Genomic DNA, 21902 nt, shown 5'->3' with positions numbered 1-21902 from the left:
TTTTCTAACCAAGATTTAATATAGTTTCATATTTAACAGTTGCTGAACCCCCTTTCCTCCTGACCCATTTCTTTATGTGTGCACCCACAAAATTGTGCACTAAAGCCAGACTAATGGTGTGCAAAGCCCAGGGCCGCCGAGTGAGGGAGGGGGGACAAAATTTCCCGGAAACGGGCCTCCAACGGGAGTCTGGCGCCGGGGTCTCTCTCTCTCCTGCTCCTGACGAGACCTGAGTGATCGCGTCCCGACAGGAGCAGGAGATAGAAAACTCCGGCGCTGGGCCCCCTTTGGAGGCTGGGGAGGAGCAGACCCAGCAGGACTTCAGGCCAGGGCCTCTGGATTTGCTGACGAAGGTCCCTCCAGCCCCACTAGCAGAAGAGGTCTTCCTCTAGAAGGTAAAATTATGTATCATACCTGATAATTTTCTTTCCATTAATCGTAGCTGATCAATCCATAGACTGGTGGGTTGTGTCCATCTACCAGCAGGTGGAGATAGAGTGCAATCCTTTTGCCTCCCTATATGTGGTCATGTGCTGCCGGAAACTCCTCAGTATGTCGATATCCAAGCTCCATCCGCAGGACTCAGCACTTAGAGAATTACACCCACAAAGGGACACTCTGCCCAGCTCACCACCGCCGAAACGGGGGAGGGGAATTAACCCAGCTCATCCCCACACAAGTGGGGGAGGGGAATCCGTCCAGCTCATCCCCGCGGAGCGGGGGAGGGACACCACACCCGCCGATGCGGGGGGATCTGGCTTATCCTGCAACCGCAACCGCGGGAGGAGCTGACTGACCCTAACACCGCCGAAGCGGGAGGGGTACAAAGCTGCCCTACTGCCGCACGAAGCGGGAGGGAGCGCCGGCAGAATTTAAGTCTCAATCCAGCCCCGTAAAACGGAGGGGAGAGGAATGCAGCAGCTCACTGTAACACAAATTCGTCTCAACTCTTGAAGAATCCATTGAAAAACTTGAACACGAAGTCCTCCTGAACAGGAACTGAAGACTAAACTTGAACCTGAAATGCAACCAGAATATAAACAATACAGATATCTGGGAGGGGCTATGGATTGATCAGCTATAATTAATGGAAAGAAAATTATCAGGTATGATACATAATTTTACCTTCCATATCATCATGCTGATCAATCCATAGACTGGTGGGATGTACCGAAGCAGTACTCACCCAGGGCGGGACATAGAAATCCCTGACCGCAACACTGAAGCTCCAAACCGGGCCTCCGCCTGAGCAGCCACAGTCAAGCGGTAATGCCTGGAGAAGGTATGGGCCGATGCCCAAGTTGCCGCCTTGCAAATCTCTTCCAAGGAGACGGACCCGGCCTCTGCCATCGAGGCCGCCTGAGCTCTAGTGGAGTGAGCCTTCAGCTGGATAGGCGGAACCTTCCCCGCGGCCACATAAGCCGCTGCAATGGCTTCCTTGACCCATCTTGCCACTGTAGGCTTAGCAGCCTGCAGACCCTTACGAGGACCTGCAAACAGGACAAACAGATGATCCGACTTCCGGAAATCATTGGTCACTTCCAAGTATCTGATGATGACTCGTCTCACATCCAGATATTTGAGAGCAGAGTATTCCTCTGGGTAGTCCTCCCTACGAAAGGAAGGGAGACAGAGCTGCTGATTCACATGGAAGCGAGAAACAACCTTGGGCAGGAAGGAAGGCACTGTGCGAATAGACACACCTGCCTCCGTGAACTGCAGAAAGGGCTCTCGACATGAGAGTGCCTGGAGCTCGGAAACTCTTCTGGCTGAAGTGATAGCCACCAAAAAGACTGCTTTCAACGTCAGGTCTTTCAGAGATGCCCTTGACAAGGGTTCAAAAGGCGGCTTCTGCAAGGCTCTTAGCACCAGGTTGAGATTCCACGCAGGCACCACAGAGTGCAGAGGAGGGCGCAGGTGATTAACTCCCTTGAGAAAGCGCACCACATCTGGCTGTGAAGCCAGGGAAGCACCCTTCAGGCGGCCCCTGAAGCAAGCCAGAGCCACTACCTGGACTTTAAGGGAACTGAGCGACAGGCCTTTCTCCAGACCTTCTTGCAGGAACGCCAACACTGAAGAAATTGGAGCAGTGAAGGGAGAAAGTGAGCCTGCTTCACACCATGCTGCAAAGGTACGCCAAACCCTGGCGTAAGCAGTAGAAGTAGAGCGCTTCCTTGCTCTTAGCATAGTGGCGATGACCTTGTCTGAGAAGCCCTTCTTTCTCAGACGCTGCCGCTCAATAGCCAGGCCGTAAGACCAAAGGGGGAGGGATCCTCCATCACCACGGGACCCTGATGCAACAGGCCCTGCTCCACTGGCAGCCGCAGAGGATCATCCACTGAGAGCCTGATCAAGTCCGCATACCAGGGATGTCTGGGCCAGTCCGGACCCACCAGGATTATCCGGCCCGGATGCTTTGCCACCCGGTCTAGCACCCTGCCCAACATGGGCCAGGGCGGGAACACATAGAGAAGCTCCTGTGTCGGCCACTGTTGGAGAAGAGCATCTACCCCCAGGGATCGAGGGTCCCGTCCTCTGCTGAAAAAGCGCGGCACTTGGCAATTGGCCGATGATGCCATCAGATCTAGGCTCGGCTGGCCCCAGCGCTTCGTGATGCCCAAGAACGCCTGAGCAGATAGCTGCCACTCTCCGGGATCCAAGGTATGGCGACTGAGAAAGTCCGCCTTGACATTCATGACTCCGGCAATGTGGGCCGCTGACAGCTGTTCCAGGTTCGCTTCCGCCCACTGGCATAGATTCATGGCTTCCTTGGCTAGAGGGGCGCTCTTGGTACCTCCCTGGCGGTTGACATAGGCCACAGCCGTGGCATTGTCCGACAGGACCCGTACTGGCTTCAACGCCAGTACCGGGAGGAACTCCAAAAGCGCCAACCGAATGGCTCTGAGTTCCAGGAGGTTGATAGACCACTTTGCCTCTGCAGGAGACCAGAGCCCCTGCGCTGTCCTTCCCAAGCAGTGGGCTCCCCAGCCCGTCAAAGAGGCGTCCGTCGTGACGACAATCCACTCCGGGGTCACAAGAGGCATCCCTGCAGACAACTTGTCTGTCTGCAGCCACCAGCTCAGCGCCTTGCGCACTGCTGGGTCCAAGGGAAGGCGCACAGCATAATCCTCCGACACCGGAGTCCAGCGCTGCAGCAGAGAGTGTTGTAGTGGTCTCATATGAGCCCTGGCCCAGGGCACTACTTCCATCGTGGCCGCCATAGAGCCCAACAGCTGCACATAGTCCCAAGCCCGGAGCGGAGAGGCTACTAGGAACTGGTCCACCTGAGCCTGACGTTTGACAATCCGATTGTCCAGCAGGAACACTCTGCCTACTTGGGTGTCGAATCGAACTCCCAGATACTCCAGGGACTGAGTCGGGCACAGCTGGCTTTTCTCCCAGTTGATGATCCACCCCAGGGAGCTCAAAAGAGCAATCACCTGGTCCACAGCTTTGCCGCACTCTGCATAAGAGGGGGCTCGGATCAACCAGTCGTCCAGATAAGGATGGACTTGTACTCCTTCCTTTCGCAGGAAGGCCGCGATGACCACCATTACTTTGGAGAAGGTCCGCGGAGCAGTAGCCAACCCGAACGGGAGGGCTCTGAACTGGAAGTGTCGGCCCAGGACTGCAAAACGCAGAAAGCGTTGATGAGGAGGCCAGATGGGAATATGCAAGTACGCTTCCTTGATGTCCAAGGATGCCAGGAACTCCCCTGCCTTCACTGCCACTATAACAGAGCGGAGAGTCTCCATGCGAAAGTGCCGAACTTTCAAGGCCCGATTGACCCCTTTGAGGTCGAGGATAGGCCGTACAGAACCTCCTTTCTTTGGTACCACAAAGTAAATGGAGTAACGTCCCTTGCCAAGCTGATTTTCTGGCACCGGAACGACCGCACCCAGGCGGATCAGATTGTCCAAGGTCTGCTGCACTGCCACAGCTTTGACCGGAGACTTGCAGGGACAGAGTACAAACCCGTCTCTTAAGGGTCGGCAGAACTCTAGCTTGTAGCCGTCTCTGATGACTTCCAGCACCCAAGCGTCTGAAGTTACCCTGGTCCACTCGCCCAGAAACGAGGACAGGCGTCCTCCAATCTGCACTGGGCCATGGACCAGGACCCCGTCATTGGGTACGAGACCCTGGGGGAGGACCGGAGGGCGCACCTCCGGGACGGTGGTCTCTGCGAAAGGAATGCTGCTTGGGGCAGAAGTTCCTCTTGAAGGAAGAGGGGGCAGAGGAGCCCGACTTGCCCGGGCGGTACTGACGGGCTTCTTGAAACCGTCCTCTGGAGTTACCGGGGCGAGCACTAGCCCGAGCCCTGACCTCTGGTAACCTCTTGCCCTTAGACGTGCCGAGATCGGTCACAATTTTGTCCAGCTCGACCCCAAAGAGCAGCTTGCCTTTAAAAGGCAACTTAGCCAGGCGGGACTTAGAGGCGTGGTCCGCAGACCAATGTTTCAGCCAAAGCCACCGCCGCGCAGAGACTGTCTGAGCCATACCTTTAGCCGAGGCTCTCAAGACATCATACAGTAAGTCTGCCAAATAAGCCAAGCCCGGCCAATCAGCCCTCAAGGAAGGATCCGAGGGGGAAGCCCGCTGCACAATCGTCAGGCACGCCCTGGCCACATAGGAGCCGCAAACTGAGGCCTGCAAACTTAAGGCAGCCGCCTCGAAGGACGACCTTAAGGCCGCCTCCAATCTTCTGTCTTGGGCGTCCTTTAGGGCCGTGCCACCTTCCACCGGCAACGCCGTTTTCTTAGTCACCGCAGTGATTAAAGAATCCACTGTAGGCCAAAGAAAGGCCTCACGTTCACTTTCAGGCAAAGGATAGAGGCGGGACATAGCCCTAGCCACTTTGAGGCTCGCTTCCGGGACATCCCACTGAGCCGAAATTAAGGTGTGCATGGCATTATGCACGTGGAAGGTTCTAGGCGGGCGCTTCGTCCCCAGCATAATGGCGGAGCCAACAGGGGCTGAGGGAGAGACGTCCTCCGGAGAGGAAATCTTCAAAATGCTCATGGCCTGCATTAACAGGTTGGGCAAATCCTCTGAGCGAAAGATCCGTGCTGCAGAGGGGTCATCCGCTCCATCCGAGCGGGAATCCGTCTCCTCCAAGGAATCCGCAAAGGACCGTTGGGAGAACTCAGATACGCTGCCCTCATCTACATCAGAGGAAACAGAGTCCTCTAAGGCCTGGGAATCCACCCGAGGGCGTTTACTTCCGGGGGCCTCAACCCCTTTATCGGACAAGGGAGAAGGGGCAGCGTTTTGCATAATGAAGGCCTGATGCAGCAGCAAAATAAACTCGGGGGAGAAACTCCCCAGACTGTGCACTTCAGCAGCCTGGGCCACAGCCCTAGACGCACCCTCAACCGGCGCTCGCAAGAGCGGGGGAGAAACATGCTGCGCATCCAAGATGGCGTCCGGCGCGACACTCCGCGAAGGAGCCGCGCGGGAAGAACGGCGCTTAACTTTAGCCGCTTTTTTGCCGTCGCCCAAATCAAGGGCGGCCATGGCATGAACGTCTCCCAGCTCAAGGGCAGCCCAAGAAGAAGCCGTCCGAGCAGAGTGGCCGGCCAAGATGGCGGAGGCGAGCAGCGGGGCATGGGCGTTTATGGCGGGAAAATCCGCCGCACTGGAGGAAGACCCGGGACACTGACCGGCCTCCGAACTGACACCCAACAAGGGCGAATCAGACTTTAATACCCCCGCATCCCCGCTAGGAGCGCACACGCGGTCCGGGGAGCGATTCTTCGCGCCCTCGCCCTCCGACGCCATAGGCCACGTGGAGATCAATCGGGGAACCCCCTGCCCGCTATAAAAAAGGTAAAAATTACCTGCTTCTCGCTCCGAGCTGTAACGACCTGGTGTCCCAGTGAGTAGCTGCAATAAACGTTTAAATAAACGTCGAAATAAACGCCTTTAAGGGCGTCCAAAATTTTTTTTTTTTTTTTTTTAACGGAGCCAGCGGGAGGGGGGAGAAAAGGAGGGACCTGGCGCCACCAGGTTTGCACTTGCTCAAGAAGAGCCCTCAACCCCAGGCACTCAACAAAACCTAAAAATTAGGCTTGGAGGCCTAGCCAGAGCTGCTGCTGTGTGTGACCACCACCTGCTGAGATAGAGAACATACTGAGGAGTTTCCGGCAGCACATGACCACATATAGGGAGGCAAAAGGATTGCTCTCTATCTCCACCTGCTGGTAGATGGACACAACCCACCAGTCTATGGATTGATCAGCATGATGATATGGAACTGCTCTTCACTCTGTCGCATTGCCTGCCAAGTGGCTGCTTTTGCCCTCAGGCCTCGCATGTTCAGTTTTGAAACAGAGCATGCGCAATGTGAAAGAAAAAGCAGCCACAGGGGCAAGCAATGCGGCAGTGAAGAGCAGCGCAGGAGGAAGACCTCTTCTGCTGGCAAGGCCTTGAGATCCCCACCAGCCAAGGTATTTGCAGTTGAGGTGGGGTGCAGCGATCCTGGGAGGGCAGCAGCAGCGGTGGTGGCGATTCGGGGGGGGGGGGGGGGCAGTGGCGGTAGCAATGATCCTGTGGGGGGGGGGGGGGGGGGGGGCGGCCCTACCCCAGGCCCGGCTCAGTCTCTCGGCAGCCCTGGTAAAGCCTAGTGCACTTTTATTCCGTGAGCCCCTCTGTCTGTTCATTGTGGCTAGGCATATGGTAGTAGAGGCCCTCCACTATTCTTTTTCCCTTAACACATGGAATTTCTATCCATAACAATTCCATATTGCAATCTGTTTCCTGCAAAATGTTTTATTCGGTTTGACTCATTTTCCTCTTTTACATACAGCGTCAACCCTCCTCCAATTTGATCCTCATCATTGAGATATACAGTAATTTATACTCTGATATCACATTGCCACATTAGTTATCTTCCTTCTTCCACTGGTCTCTGAAATGTCTACAGGCGCTTCTTCATTCAGTGTTCTAACGCTCTCATGTCCATATGTCTCAGAAATGATAATTGGTTGATGTCCAGGGTAATTCAAGTTATTTAATCATTAAAATAGTATGTTACATTCATAAGAATAATTTTTATAGAAGAGACCCTTCTCTGTCCTCAGGTTCAAGCAGATTATTTCTCCCCCCTCCCCACCATCCTGATTTGCAGATGGGAGCCCAGTTAATGTTGGTAGAAAAGTTAGGAGCCCTATTATGAGTGATCTGCTATTCATTCTCCACTTCCTCAGGATACATTGTATGAGAAAGCCCTTCTGATTTAGAAAAGAGCATAATACCTGAGACATGTCATAAGAAGACAGACCATCTCTCTGCTGAACTTCCAGTTCTGCCTGCTGTTGCTGAAGTTGTCTTCAAACATAAACATAAAAATAAAAGAACATGATATTATAACAGAAAGATTCATTTAGCCTTGCCTCTAGATGTATAGAAATTACACTGGCTTACTGTACAGGAGCGAATAACTTTTAAAATTTGCACCCTAGTTCATAAGATCCTCTACGGAGAGGCTCCAGCTTATATGGATGCCCTTGTCAACTTGCCACCAAGGAATTCACTCAGATCTTCTCGTTCATACTTAAACCTCCACTACCCTGAGTGTTCTGGTCTCAAGTATAAAACCACATACACTTCCACCTTTTCCTACATCAGCACTCATTTGTGGAATGCATTGCCTAAATCTGTAAAAACAGTTCAAGATCATCTGACTTTCAGGAAGTCTCTCAAGACCTACTTATTTGGGCAAGCTTACCCTAAAGATCCAGTCCTGCATCCGTGATTCCTGGACTATAAATCCTATAAAGACCTTGTGAACTCAATTACTTTATCTTACCCCTGTAACTTTACGCCATCCATATCCCTTTCACTTTATTGTACTTTACTGTTTGTTTCCTAAATGTTGTAAGCCACATTGAGCCTGCCAGTGGTGGGAAAATGTGGGATATAACTGATACAAAATAAATAAATAAATAAATGTATGGGTTGGGGAATTTAAATTTCTATCATCCCTTGAAAAAAGCACTTCAAGGACTAATTTGATTGAGTACTTTCCATGTGTAAAGCATGTTTTATATGATATAAAATTGTGTGGTGGTATAGACGCTTAAGAAAAAAACCTGCATGGTCCATCCAGTCTGCCCAACAAGACAAACTCGTATGTGCTAGTTTTTGTGTATATCTTACCTTGATTTGTAACTGTCATTTTCAGGGCACAGACTGTATAAGTCTGCCCAGCACTATCCCTGCCTCCCAACCACCAGCCCCGCCTCCCACCACCGGCTCTGGCACAGACCGTATAAGTCTGCCCAGCACTATCCCCGCCTCCCAACCACCAGCCCCGCCTCCCAACCACCGGCTCTGGCACAGACCGTATAAGTCTGCCCAGCACTATCCCTGCCTCCCAACCACCAGTCCTGCCTCCCACCACCGGCTCTGGCACAGACCGTATAAGTCTGCCCAGCACTATCCCTGCCTCCCAACCACCAGTCCTGCCTCCCACCACCGGCTCTGGCACAGACCGTATAAGTCTGCCCAGCACTATCCCCGCCTCCGCCACCGGCTCTGGCACAGACCGTATACGTCTGTCCACCACTATCCCCGCCTCCCAACCACCAGCCCCGCCTCCCAACCACCGGCTCTGGCACAGACCGTATAAGTCTGCCCAGCACTATCCCCGCCTCCCGCCACCGGCTCTGGCACAGACCGTATAATTCTGCCCAGCACTATCCCCGCCTCCCAACCACCAGCCCTGCCTCCCACCCAGGGGCGTATCTGCGTGGGGCCACAGGGGCCTGGGCCCCCGCAGATTTCGCCCTGGCCCCCCTCCCCGCCGTCAACCCTCCCCCGCTGCTTACTTTTGCTGGCGGGGGGCCCCAACCCCCGCCAGCCGAGGTCCGACCCGCAATCTCCATATTTCGTCTTCCTCCGTGGCCATGTGCTTCAAGGAAGTAACGCTGCTGTGCTGATTGGTTGAATCCAGTTCGGCGTCTGACGTCGCTGCGACGTCAGACGCCGAACTGGATTCAACCAATCAGCACAGCAGCGTTACTTCCTTGAAGCACATGGCCACGGAGGAAGACGAAATATGGAGATTGCGGGTCGGACCTCGGCTGGCGGGGGTTGGGGCCCCCCGCCAGCAAAAGTAAGCAACGGGGGAGGGTTGACGGCGGGGAGGGGGTGGAGAGAGGCGGCGGGGGGGGGAGGGAGGCAAAAATGTGCCCCCCCTCTCTGGCTCTGGCCCCCCCTACCGCCGGATTCCAGATACGCCCCTGCTCCCACCACCAGCTCTGCCACCCAGTCTCGGCTAAGCACCTGAGGATCCATTTCTTCTGAACAGGATTCCTTTATGTAGGTGTTTTGGGGGCCACAGTTTGGATGGAGTTACAAAGTACGTGTATATTTTACAAAATACAAGTGAACATGCATACTGTGTACACATATGTATTTGAACCTGCCTTGGAGCAGGTGTAACTTAGCACAAGACAATTTGTGAATTCTGACTGCCTGTTTATGTTGCCTTAATACAATAAGCATGAAATAGGCCAGTTCGTGGAATTTATTTTAGTACCCCGTTATAAAATTAGCCCCCCCCCCCCAAAAAAAAAATAATAGCAGAAAATAAGGTATTTTAAATATATGGAAGCTTTTGATTCAGCTTTAAAAGATTCATAGTTTATTTATTTAGGGTTAACACGCATTAATACGTGTTATTTACAACACATTAACGGTGTTAGCACACTTTTTAAAAAACGTAGCTCTCAAGTTCTCTTTTTAAATTAAGATTTACTGTTTTTTTGAAAATTTTCATCCAAGGCAGTGAGCAGTAAGTTTAACTGGGCAGACATAATTTACAATTCTAGTGGCAGTATGACTATAACAAAACACTTGAACATCAACAGACCACACAATTAGAACAGCAAGGTAGATTATAGTACAGTAATAACAATAATATAATACAGTAAAGAACAGCATACATTAAAACTAAACAATAAAGCATTCAAGCTAACAGTCCACACTAAAACATAGCAAAGAACTCATACAATCAGAAGCATGATATTCATAACGTCAACATAAAACAATTATACTGCAAAGGGAACATGTGAAAGCGGAATATGTAGCTAGATAAGACAAAAATTTAAATAACAAGGCAATGACAAATTGTCAAGACGAGAAGTATTACTAATAAACAGACTAAGAGGCCCTTTTGGAGAGGTCGAAGATGACCCCAAGTTTACGTGCTGATGAGACGGGAAGGATGAGCATATTATCCACAGAAATAGAGAAGGGGGGGAGAGGAGAGGTCGGTTTAGGTGGAAAGATAAGAAGCTCAGTCTTGGTCATGTTTAGCTTCAGATGGCGGTGGGAAAAGAATCTAGTGAAGGATGAAGAATGGTCTGATAATTGGCAACTAAGATTTAATGCTAAGGTCATGCACTTGAGGTACAAGAATCCAAGGGAAAGGTACATTACAGGGGGGTGAAGTGCTTCTGTGTACAAAAGAAGAGTGGGACTTGGGGGTGATTTTGTCTAATAACCTTAAGGTGGCAAAACAGGTAGAAAAGGCGAAGGCCAAAGCCAGAAAGATGCTTGGGTACATAAGGAGAGGGATGACCAGCAGGAAAAAAGAAGTGCCCTTGTATAAGTCTCTGGTGAGGCCCCATTTAGAGTACGGTGTGCAATTCTGGAGACCACACCTACAGAAAGATATAAACAGGATGGAGTAGGTCCAGAGAGCTTCTACAAAATTAGTGAGTTGTCTCTGTTGTAAAACATATAGGAACAGGCTTAGGAACCTCAACATTTATAAGCTGGAAGAGAGGTGAGAGAGAGAGGGGATATGATAGCAGCGTTTAAATATCTCAGTGGCATCAATATACAGGAGGCGAGCCTTTTTCAAATGAAGGAAAACTCTGGAAAGAGGGGGCACATCATGAAGTTAAGAGGAAATAGACTTATGAGGAATCTAAGAAAGTATTCTTTCACCGAAAGGGTGGTGGATGCGTGGAATGGCCTCCTGGTGGAGGCTACGGAGATGAGAAATGTGTCAAAATTTAAGAAAGCATGGGACAGGCATGTGGGATCCCTTAGGAAAGGAAGAGTTAGTGGTTACTGAGGATAGGCAGACTGGATGGACTATTTGGACCTTATCTGCCGTCATGTTTCTATGAATTTTTTTGCAGCATTTTAAAGCAGAACTTCTAGCTAATTTTTTGAGATTTTAGGTGGGCTTTCCCTCTATCAAATGATGTACTTCAGTTAAATTTTGGAGTTGTCAAAAAAAATCACTGTAAAACAATATTTTTTACATAAAGGTGCCTGAAAAAAAGGCTTGGCGTCAGAACATGGTACTCTTTGTAATAGTGTCAAATCTTCAATCTCCCATGAATCATAAATATACCACAGACCTCAGCAGTGTCACTCACTGATTCATATCTTAATTCAGCAAGAATTACATACCCTCCTCCTTATCAGTGTATGGTAATAATTTTCTAATATCAAATTTTAAACTTAAATATTTATATCTTTTTTGTGGTTTTTATCAAAAATATTTTTAAAGAAACTCAGTTTAAATCCACTCCTTTAGATTTTATAAATGTTTAAATTGCAATACTCATCTCAAAGATGAAGAAGGAGGTGGGTGTGTAATTCTTGCTGAATTAAGATATGATGAATCAGTGAGTGACACCGCTGAGGTCTGTGGTATATTTATGATTCATGGGAAATTGAAATTTGACATTTTGAGAGACTTCCCCAAAAGAATTTGGTGTCTTTAGCAGGTAAAAACTCTTTGCAGTAGTAACAGCACTCTTAGGCAGTTGATTTTTAACCCCTTTGGGCTGGGACAGCATTGCCATGTGGAAGGGGGGGGGGGGTTAATTTGCTGCTATCCTTTAGCTTGTTGAGTTTCCGTGAAGACCTTTGAAATGATTTATTTATTTATTGCATTTGTATCCCACGTTTTCCGACCTCTTTGCAGGCTCAATGTGGCTTACAATACATCATGGATACTGGAAATAAGAAGAGGATATACATTTGGTTTTACAGAAGGATTTTGGGTTACATGGTCATGAATATAAGATAGTGGTATTGCAGAAGACATTATAAGACATTAGACGTGTTACGACGTTTCTGGGTATATTTGGAGGTTGTTACATGTTTTGATCCTTGTGGTATGTCTTTTCAAAGAGATGAGTCTTTAATAATTAATGATGACTTCACATGTTGGTTTATTTTTTAATCTTGTTGCTGATTTTTAGCCTTCTGCTATTTTGAAAGGCTTTTAGGGATCCTTTTATTAAGCTATATTCAATGATTTATTATTATTACATTTGTACCCCGTGCTTTCCCACATAATGCAGGCTCAATGCGGCTTACATAGTAATTTGAAATACGTTAATAGAATTTTAGTACTAACCATTTGTCCCTTCCTTCCTGAGCACACTCCCTATCCATTTCCGTATACAGTTCGAACTCCTCTTGTTGACTTACAAGTGCATTCACTCTGCAGCTCCTCAGTACCTCTCCACTCTTCTCTCCGGGAACTCCATTCACTGGGTAAATATCTCTTATCTGTACCCTTCTCCTCCACTGCCAACTCCAGACTCCATTCCTTTTATCTTGCTGTACCATATGTCAGGAATAAACTTCCTGAGTCAGTACGTCAAGCTCCATCTCTTGCTGTCTTCAAATCTAGGCTAAAAGCTAGAGGCTGCTTTCAGCTCCTATTCCTATTCACTTGTTTATTTATTTATTTATTTATTTATTTATTGCATTTGTATCCCACATTTTCCCACCTTTTTGCGGGTTCAGTGTGGCTTACAATACGTTATGAAAGCTGGAAGTACAGTTTGTTACAACTCAGTTATGGATTACATTATGAGGTGTTATGCAAGACAAAGTCTAGTATCATTAAGGAATATAACAATGGAAATGAACATAGAGACATTGGAAAGGAAAGAACGGGAAACTAAAAGGGGCGATACATTGGAAGGAACCAGCGGGAAACTAAAAGGGGCAGTATATAATAACAGGGGAGCATTTGGTATACATTTTCTGTGAGTAAGGTATGAGTGTGGTGAGATTACGGGAGATGAGAAGGTGAGGTTAGGGGGATGGGAATTCAGAGTGGCTGTAATGATGCATTATTGAACAGTGTTCAGTACCCACGTCTGTTTTATCATTCCCACCTTAAGCATTTCCCTTATCCCTTATTTGTCCTGTTTGCCTGTCCTCATTAGATTGTAAACTCTGTCGAGCAGGGACTGTCGCTTCATGTTCAAGTGTACAGCGCTGTATACATCTAGTAGCACTATAGAAATGACAAGTAGTAGTAGCTAAGTGATAATATGACCATAGGAATGAGCATCTTATCATTCAGCACATGGAGACAGGGAAGAAGTGGGAAACTACAGACCGGTAAATCTCACGTCGATGGTAGGAAAAATAATGGAGTCATTACTGAAAGAAAGGATAATTAACTTTCTAGAAGTCAATGGGTTATAGGATCCAAGGCAACATGGCTTTACCAAAGGAAAGTCCTGCCAAAAGAATCTTATTGACTTCTTTGTCTGGGTGACCAAAGAAGTGAATGAAGGACGTGTGCTAAATGTAATCTACTTGGATTTCAGCAAAGCCTTTGATACAGTCCCCCACAGAAGACTTGTGAATAAGATGAAAGGGCTGAACTTAGGATCAAAAATGGTGAACTGGATAGGAAACTGGTTGACCGACAGGTGGAAGAGGGTGGTGGTAAACGGAATCCGCTCAGAGGAAAGGAAGGCGAGCAGTGGGGCTCCTCAGGGGTCGGTGCTGGGGCCCATTTTGTTTAATATATTTGTGAGAGATATTGCTGAAGGGTTGGAAGGAAAGGTTTGCCTTTTTGTGGATGACACGAAGATAGCCAATAGAGTGGATACCGTGGAGGGAGTAGAAACAATGAGAAGGGATCTCCAAAAGTTAGAAGAATGGTTGAGGGTCTGGCAGTTAAAATTTAAGGGGACAGCGTATTATAAGTTGAAAAGGTTTGAACACAGGGGAGTGTGTGTATTATTGTATATTCATTCACTATAGTATGGAGGGCTTCTGTAAGGGAAGTGGGAATCAGTGTTGGTTATGAATATGCCTATGGTGGAGTTGAGGGTTATGTATTTACATAATTGAACAAGTGTAATTAAGAAAATCTATTAATTTATGTGTACCACCATTGACAAAATATTCACAGCACTATTTGGGCATTGTATAACACAATAGAACATGTGTACATTACAACTATAGTAATGGTGTGTAGGTAAGTATAATGAGATAATTGATATAACAACTGTATAAGACATTGGGTTTAATAACTGCAACAGCTGGCGGACTTGCCTACTATGAGAGTATGTACATACTTTATGAACATTTTAGGAATGCCTAATGTGCAGTGATGGTTCCTCTGATAGTAACATAGTAAATGACGGCTGATAGTAACATAGTAAATGACGGCAGAAAAAGACCTGCATGGTCCATCCAGTCTGCCCAACAAGATAAACTCGTATGTGCTACTTTTTGTGTATACCTTACCTTGATTTGTACCTGTCCTTTTCAGGGCACAGACCGTGTAAGTCCGCCCAGCACTATCCCCGTCTTCCAACCACCAGCCCCGCCTCCCGCCACCGGCTCTGCCACCCAATCTCGGCTAAGCTCCTTAGGATCCATTCCTTCTGAACAGGATTCCTTTATGTTTATCCCACGCGTGTTTGAATTCTGTTACCGTTTTCATTTCCACCACCTCCCACGGGAGGGAATTCCAAGCATCCACTATTCTCTCCGTGTAAAAATACTTCCTGACATTTTTCTTGAGTCTGCCCCCCTTCAATCTCATTTCATGTCCTCTCGTTCTACCGCCTTCGCACCTCCGGAAAAGGTTTGTTTGCGGATTAATACTTTTCAAATTTTTGAACGTCTGTATCATATCACCCCTGTTTCTCCTTTCTTCCAGAGTATACATGTTCAGGTCATCAAGTCTCTTCTCATACGTCTTGTAACGCAAATCCCTTACCATTCTCGTAGCTTTTCTTTGCACCGCTTCAATTCTTTTTACATCCTTTGCAAGGTACGGCCTCCAAAACTGAACACAATACTCTAGGTGGGGCCTCACCAATGACTTATACAGGGGCACCAACACCTCCTTTCTTCTGCTGGTCACACTTCTCTCTATACAGCCTAACAACCTTCTAGCTACGGCCACCGCCTTGTCACACTGTTTCGTCGCCTTCAGATCCTCAGATACTATCACCCCAAGATCCCTCTCCCCGTCCGTACCTATCAGATTCTCCCCGCCTAACACATACGTCTCCCGAGGATTTCTATTCCCTAAGTGCATCACTTTGCATTTCTTCGCATTGAATTTTAATTGCCAAACCATTTAATTGCTTAGACCATTCTTCTAGCTTCCTCAGATCCTTTTTCATGTTTTCCACTCCCTCCCGGGTGTCCACTCTGTTACAGATCTTAGTATCATCCGCAAATAGGTAAACTTTACCTTCTAACCCTTCGGCAATGTCACTCACAAATATATTACTACTACTACTACTACTTAACATTTCTAAAGCGCTACTAGGGTTACGCAGCGCTGTACAATTTAACATAGAGGGACAGTCCCTGCTCAAAGAGCTTACAATCTAATAGACAAGTGAACAGTCAGTCCGATAGGGGCAATCAAATTGGGGCAGTCTGGATTTACTGAACGGTAAGTGTTAGGTGCCGAACGCAGCATTGAAGAGGTGGGTTTTAAGTAAAGACTTGAAGATGGGCAGGGAGGGGGCTTGGCGTAAGGGCTCAGGAAGGTTGTTCCAAGCATAGGGTGAGGCGAGGCAGAATGAGCGAAGCCTGGAGTTGGCGGTGGTGGAGAAGGGTACTGAGAGGAGGGATTTGTCCTGTGAACGGAGGTTACGGGCGGGAACGTAAGGGGAGATGAGGGAAGAAAGGTAGTGAGGGGCAACAGACTGGGTGCATTTGTAGGTAAGAAGGAGAAGCTTGAATTGAATGCGGTCCCATTCAATTCAAGCTTGAACAGAACCGGTCCCAGCACCGATCCTTGAGGCACACCACTACGCACCTTTTCCTCCTCCGAGCGAATTCCATTCACCACCACCACCCTCTGGCTTCTGTCCGTCAACCAGTTCCTAATCCAGTTCACCACTTCGGGTCCTATCTTCAGCCCATCCAGTTTATTTAAGAGCCTCCTGTGGGGAACCGTGTCAAAAGCTTTGCTGAAATCTAAGTAGATTACGTCCATAGCTCGTCCCTGATTCAATTCTCCTGTCACCCAATCAAAGAACTCAATGAGATTCATTTGGCACAATTTCCCTTTGGTAAAACCATGTTGTCTCGGATCTTGCAACTTATTGGCTTCCAGGAAATTCACTATCCTTTCCTTCAGCATCACTTCCATTACTTTTCCAATAATTGAAGTGAGGCTTACTGGCCTGTAGTTTCCAGCTTCTTCCCTATCACCACTCTTGTGAAGAGGGACCACCTCCGCTGTTCTCCAATCCACTACTACTACTTACTACTACTTAACATTTCTAGAGTGCTGCTAGGGTTACGCAGCGCTGTACAAATTAACAATAAGGACGGTCCCTGCTCGGAAGAGCTTACAATCTAAAGGACGAAATGTCAAGTTGGGGTAGATAAGTTTTCTGAGAAGAGGTGTAGTGATTAGGTGCCGAAGGCGACATTGAAGAGGTGGGCTTTGAGCATTGATTTGAAGATGGGTAGGGAGGGGGCACGGCGTATGGGCTCAGGGAGTTTGTTCCAGGCATGGGGTGAGGCGAGACAGAAGGGACGGAGCCTGGAGTTGGAGGTGGTGGAGAAGGGTACTGAAAGGAGGGATTTCTCTTGAGAGCGGAGGTTACGGGTAGGGACGTAAGGGGAGATGAGGGTAGAGAGGTACGGAGGGGTCGCAGATCGAGTGCATTTGTAGGTGAGTAAGAGAAGCTTGAACTGTATGCTGTATCTGATTGGGAGCCAGTGAAGTGACTTGAGGAGAGGGGTGATATGAGTATATCGGTTAAGGCGGAAGATAAGACGTACGGCAGAGTTCTGGATGGACTGAAGGGGGAGTAGATGGCTACGTGGGAGGCCGGTCAGGAGTAGGTTGCAGTAGTCAAGGCGAGAGGTAATGAGAGAGTGGATGAGAGTTCGGGTGGTGTGCTCGGAGAGGAAGGGGCGAATTTTGATGATGTTATAGAGGAAGAAGCGACAGGTCTTGGCTATCTGCTGGATGTGCGCAGAAAAGGAGAGGGAGGAGTCGAAGATAATCCCTCGGAACCTCTCCCGTCTGAAAGGATATATTAAACAAATCTTTAAGAGGACCCGCCAAAACCTCTCTGAGCTCTCTCAATATCCTGGGGTGGATCCCATCCGGTCCCATGGCTTTGTCCACCTTTAGCTTTTCAAGCTGTTCATAAACACTCTCTTCCGTGAACAGTGCTCTATCCACTTCAATCTCATTTGTACTTTTTGCATTCCATCGCGGTCCTTCTCCAGGATTTTCTTCTGTGAAAACAGAACAAAAGTATCTATTTAGCAAATTTGCTTTTTCTTCATCATTATCCACATAGCGGTTCGCAGTATCTTTTAGCCTCACAATTCCCTTTTTAGTCATTCTCCTTTCACTTATATACCTGAAGAAATTTTTGTCACCCCTCCTTACATTTCTAGCCATTTGTTCTTCTGCTTGCGCTTTCGCCAGACGTATCTCTCTCTTGGCTTCTTTCAGTTTCATCCTGTATTCCTCCCTGTGTTCCTCTTCTTGAGTTTTTGTGTATTTCATGAATGCCAACTCTTTAGCCTTTATTTTCTCAGCCACTTGCTTGGAGAACCATATCGGTTTCCTTTTTCTCTTGCTTTTATTTACTTTCCTTACATAAAGGTTCGTGGCCCTATTTATAGCTTCTTTCAGCCTGGACCACTGTCCTTCCACTTCTCGTATTTCCTCCTAGCCCATCATCTCCTTCCTCAGGTATTCCCCCATTTTACTAAAGTCAGCACGCATGAAATCCAGAACTTTGAGTTTTGAGTGGCCGCTCTCCACTTTAGCTGTAATATCAAACCAAACCGTTTGATGGTCACTGCTGCCCAGGTGGGCACCCACTTGGATATTTGACACGCTATCCCCATTTGTGAGCACCAGATCCAGTGTCGCTCCCTCCCTCGTGGGTTCCGTCACCATTTGTCTGAGCAAACCGCTTTGTAAAGCATCCACGATCTCTCTACTTCTTTCCGATTCCGCAGACGGAACCTTCCAATCTACTTCCGGCAGATTGAAATCTCCCAGCAACAGCACCTCTCTCTTGTTTCCCAACTTTTGAATATCTGCTATCAGGTCTTTATCTAATTCCTCCAATTGTTTCGGAGGTCTGTAGACAACACCCATATGTATAGAGGTTCTATCCTCTCTTTTTAAGGTGATCCATATCGCTTCTTCCTTTCCCCAGGTCCCTGTCATTTCGGTCGCCGTGATATCATTTCTCACATATAGAGCTACTCCTCCACCTTTACGACTCTCTCTATCCTTTCTAAACAGATTATAGCCTGGTATGTTTGCATCCCATTCATGGGAACCATTTAGCCACGTCTCCGTGATTGCAACAATGTCTAAGTCTGCCTCCAACATCAGGGCTTGAAGGTCATGAGCTTTATTGCTTAGCCTGTGAGCATTTGTGGCCATCGCTTTCCATGTATATTTCCTGGTATGTGCTTCAACATTTGTGATTTGGGGTTGTCTTTTCTCTTTGGGTACCTTCATATCCTTTTGTTCCAACTTCATTTCTTTCTCTTCTGCCTTAGTTCTATTTTCAGGATCATCACCATGCTGTAATGGAGCAAAAGAATTCTGTAGGGGCAACACTTGTGAGGGCAGATGCCTCTGGTGCACATAGCGAAGTCTGCCTGAGCCTACTGTGAACCATCTACTCCTAGGTGGTTTTATCCTTGGAGGCAGTGGTGTGAATTTGGCTTGATTCTGTGCTGCATATTCCCTTGTGGATGTCATGATAAGAAAAGATAGAACTGAGCACATTAAAAAATATTCTATGTAAGTGTTCAATTAATACTAAGTGTATAGTAGTGATAGTTAAAATGTAATGCCAAGAAGCGCAGAGGGATGCACTTGGGGTGCAGAAACCCAAAAGAGAGATACCGAATAGGAGGGGAGAGATTAGTAAACTCGACTCAGGAGAGAGACCATGGGGTGTTGATGTCAGAGGATATGAAGGTGAAGAAACAATGCGACAAGGCGATGGCTGTGGCCAGAAGGATACTAGGCTGCATAGAGAGAAGAATAACCAGTAGAAGAAAAGAGGTCTTGATGCCCCTCTACAAGCCATTGGTGAGGTCCCACTTGGAGTACTGTGTTCAGTTTTGGAGGCCGTATCTTGCTAAAAAAGTAAAAAGTCTGGAAGAGGTGCTAAGAAAAGCTACAAAAATGGTATTTGCATAGCAACCCGTACGAGGAGAGACTTGCCGACCTGAACACATATACCTTGGAGGAAAAGACAAACAGGGGAGACATGATACAGATGTTCAAATATTTGAAAGGCATTAATCCGCAAACAAACCTTTTCCGGAGACGAGAAGGTGGTAGGACATGAATTGAGGTTGAAGGGGGGCAGACTCGTGATTAATGTCAGGAAGTATTTTTTCAGGGAGAGGGTGGTAGATACGTGGAATGCCCTCCTGTGAGAGGTGGTGGAAATGAAAATGGTACATAAGTACTGCCATACTGGGAAAAACCAAAGGTCCATCAGCATCCTGTTTCCAACAGTGGCCAATCCAGGTCACAATATACCTCGCAAGATCCCAAAAAAGTACAAAACATTTTATACTGCTTATCCCAGAAATAGTGGATTTTCCCCAAGTCCATTCAATAACGGTCTATGGACTTTTCCTTTAGGAAGCCGTCTGAACCTTTTTTTAAACTCCGCTAAGCTAACTGCCTTTACCACATTCTCTGGCAATGAATTCCAGAGTTTAATTACACGTTGAGTGAAGAAAAAGTTTCTCAGATTCGTTTTAAATTTACTACATTGTAGCTTCATCGCATGCCCCCTAGTCCTAGTATTTTTGGAAAGCGTAAACAGACGCTTCACATCTACCCGTTCAACTCCACTCATTATTTTACAGACCTCTATCATATCTCCCCTCAGCCGCCTTTTCTCCAAGCTGGAATTCAAATGTGCATGGGATAAACACAAAGGAATCTTGTTTAGAAGGAATGGATCTATGGAATCTTAGTGGAGATTGGGTGGCAACACTGGTAACTGGGAAACAAAACCAGTACTGGGCAGACTTCTACGGTCTACGCCCTGATCGTGACTGAATAGATATGGATGAGCTGGAGTGTAAATTTTAAGGGGCTTTGATGTTAGCTTCAGAACTTTTAGTACAAGAACAGTGATGGGTAGACTTCTACGGTCTCTGCCCTGACAATGGCAAGGACAAATCAAACTCGGGTATAAAGTATCACATACTATGTAAACTGAGTTTATCTTGTTGGGCAGACCGGATGGACCGTTCAGGTCTTTATCTGCCGTCATTTACTATGTTGCTATATGTTACTATGTTACCAATCTATTACATTTCTTTGAAGAATGAACAAACATGTGGATAAAGATGAGCCGGTCGATATTGCGTATCTGGATTTTCAAAAGGTGTTTGACAAAGTAACTCATGAAAGACTCCAGAGGAAATTGGAGAGTCATGGGATAGGAGGTAGTGTCCTATCGTGAATTAAAAACTGGTTAAAAGATAGAAAACAGAGAATTTAAAGAGTTAAATGGTCAGTATTCTCAATGGAGAAGGGTAGAGAGTGGGGTTCCCCAGGGGTCTGTGCTGGGACCGCTGCTTTTTAACATATTTAAAAATGATCTAGAGATGGGAGTAACTAGTAATTAAATTTGCTGATGACACACAGTTATTCAAAGTTGGTAAATCTCAAGAGTCCTTACGAGACTGGAAGACTGGGCATCTAAATGGCAGATGACATTTAATATGGCTTTTCAGCTTGGAGAAAGATGGCTGAGGGGAGATACGATAGAGGTCTATACCAGTGGCGTAGCTATGGGAGGCCTGGGCCTCCCAAATTGGATCTGGGGCCCCTGGTTTGGCTGGCGGGGGTCCCCGACCCCTAACCAGCTGAAGTGTTTATCTGTTCTGCGCTGGTCTCGCACTTGCCTCCTCTCCTGTTTCCAGTCGCGCCGTGCATGCTCAGTTTCATTAAAACAAGCGTGCAGTGCACGGCACGCTGAAAACAGGACAGGGAGCAAGTGTGAGACTAGCAGCGCGGGACAGATAAATGCTTCAGCTGGCGGGGGTTGGGGACCCCCACCAGCAAAGGTACCTGGTGGCTGCGGTGGTCAGAAGCGGCAGCGGTGGGTTTGGAAGCAGTGGGGGAGGGGCGGCGGCTAGGGGAGGCAGGATAAAATGTGCAACCCCCCCCCCCCCCCCACTTTGGGCTCTGCCCCCCCCCCCCCCCCCCCCCGCCACCAAGGTCTGGCTACGCCCCTGATCTATATAATAATGAGCGGAGTGAAATGGGTAGACGTGCATCAATTGTTTACTCTTTCCAAAAATACTAGGACTAGGAAGCATGCAATGAAGCTACAAAGTAGTAAATTTAAAACGAATTGGAGAAAATTTTTCTTCACTCAACTTGTAATTAAACTATGGAATTCGTTGCCAGAGAATGTAGTAAAAGCAGTTAGCTTAGTGGGGTTTAAAAAAGATTTGGATGGCTTCCTAAACGAAAAGTCCATAGACCATTAATAAAATGGACTTGGGGAAAATCCACTGCTTATTTCTAGGATAAGCAGCATAAAATGTATTGTACTTTTTTGAGTTTTTGCCAGGTACTTGTAACCTGGATTGGCCACTGTTGGAAACAGGAT

The 21902-nt window shown here is 47.6% G+C and overlaps 1 protein-coding gene across 1 annotated transcript in view; it reads right to left on the bottom strand.

The window, feature by feature from the left end:
• ARNT2 (aryl hydrocarbon receptor nuclear translocator 2) overlaps positions 1 to 21902 on the bottom strand; it is a 434272-nt gene that overhangs the window by 159236 nt on the left and 253134 nt on the right. The window contains 1 exon segment of the mRNA XM_030189838.1: positions 7254 to 7326. Coding sequence (XP_030045698.1) covers positions 7254 to 7326 — 73 coding nt within the window.

The sequence above is a fragment of the Microcaecilia unicolor genome, chromosome 1, assembly GCF_901765095.1.
Source record: "Microcaecilia unicolor chromosome 1, aMicUni1.1, whole genome shotgun sequence".
Classification (NCBI taxonomy): domain Eukaryota; kingdom Metazoa; phylum Chordata; class Amphibia; order Gymnophiona; family Siphonopidae; genus Microcaecilia; species Microcaecilia unicolor.
The sequence above is the reverse complement of the archived record's forward strand: the minus strand, read 5'-3'. Positions and strand labels throughout refer to the sequence as shown.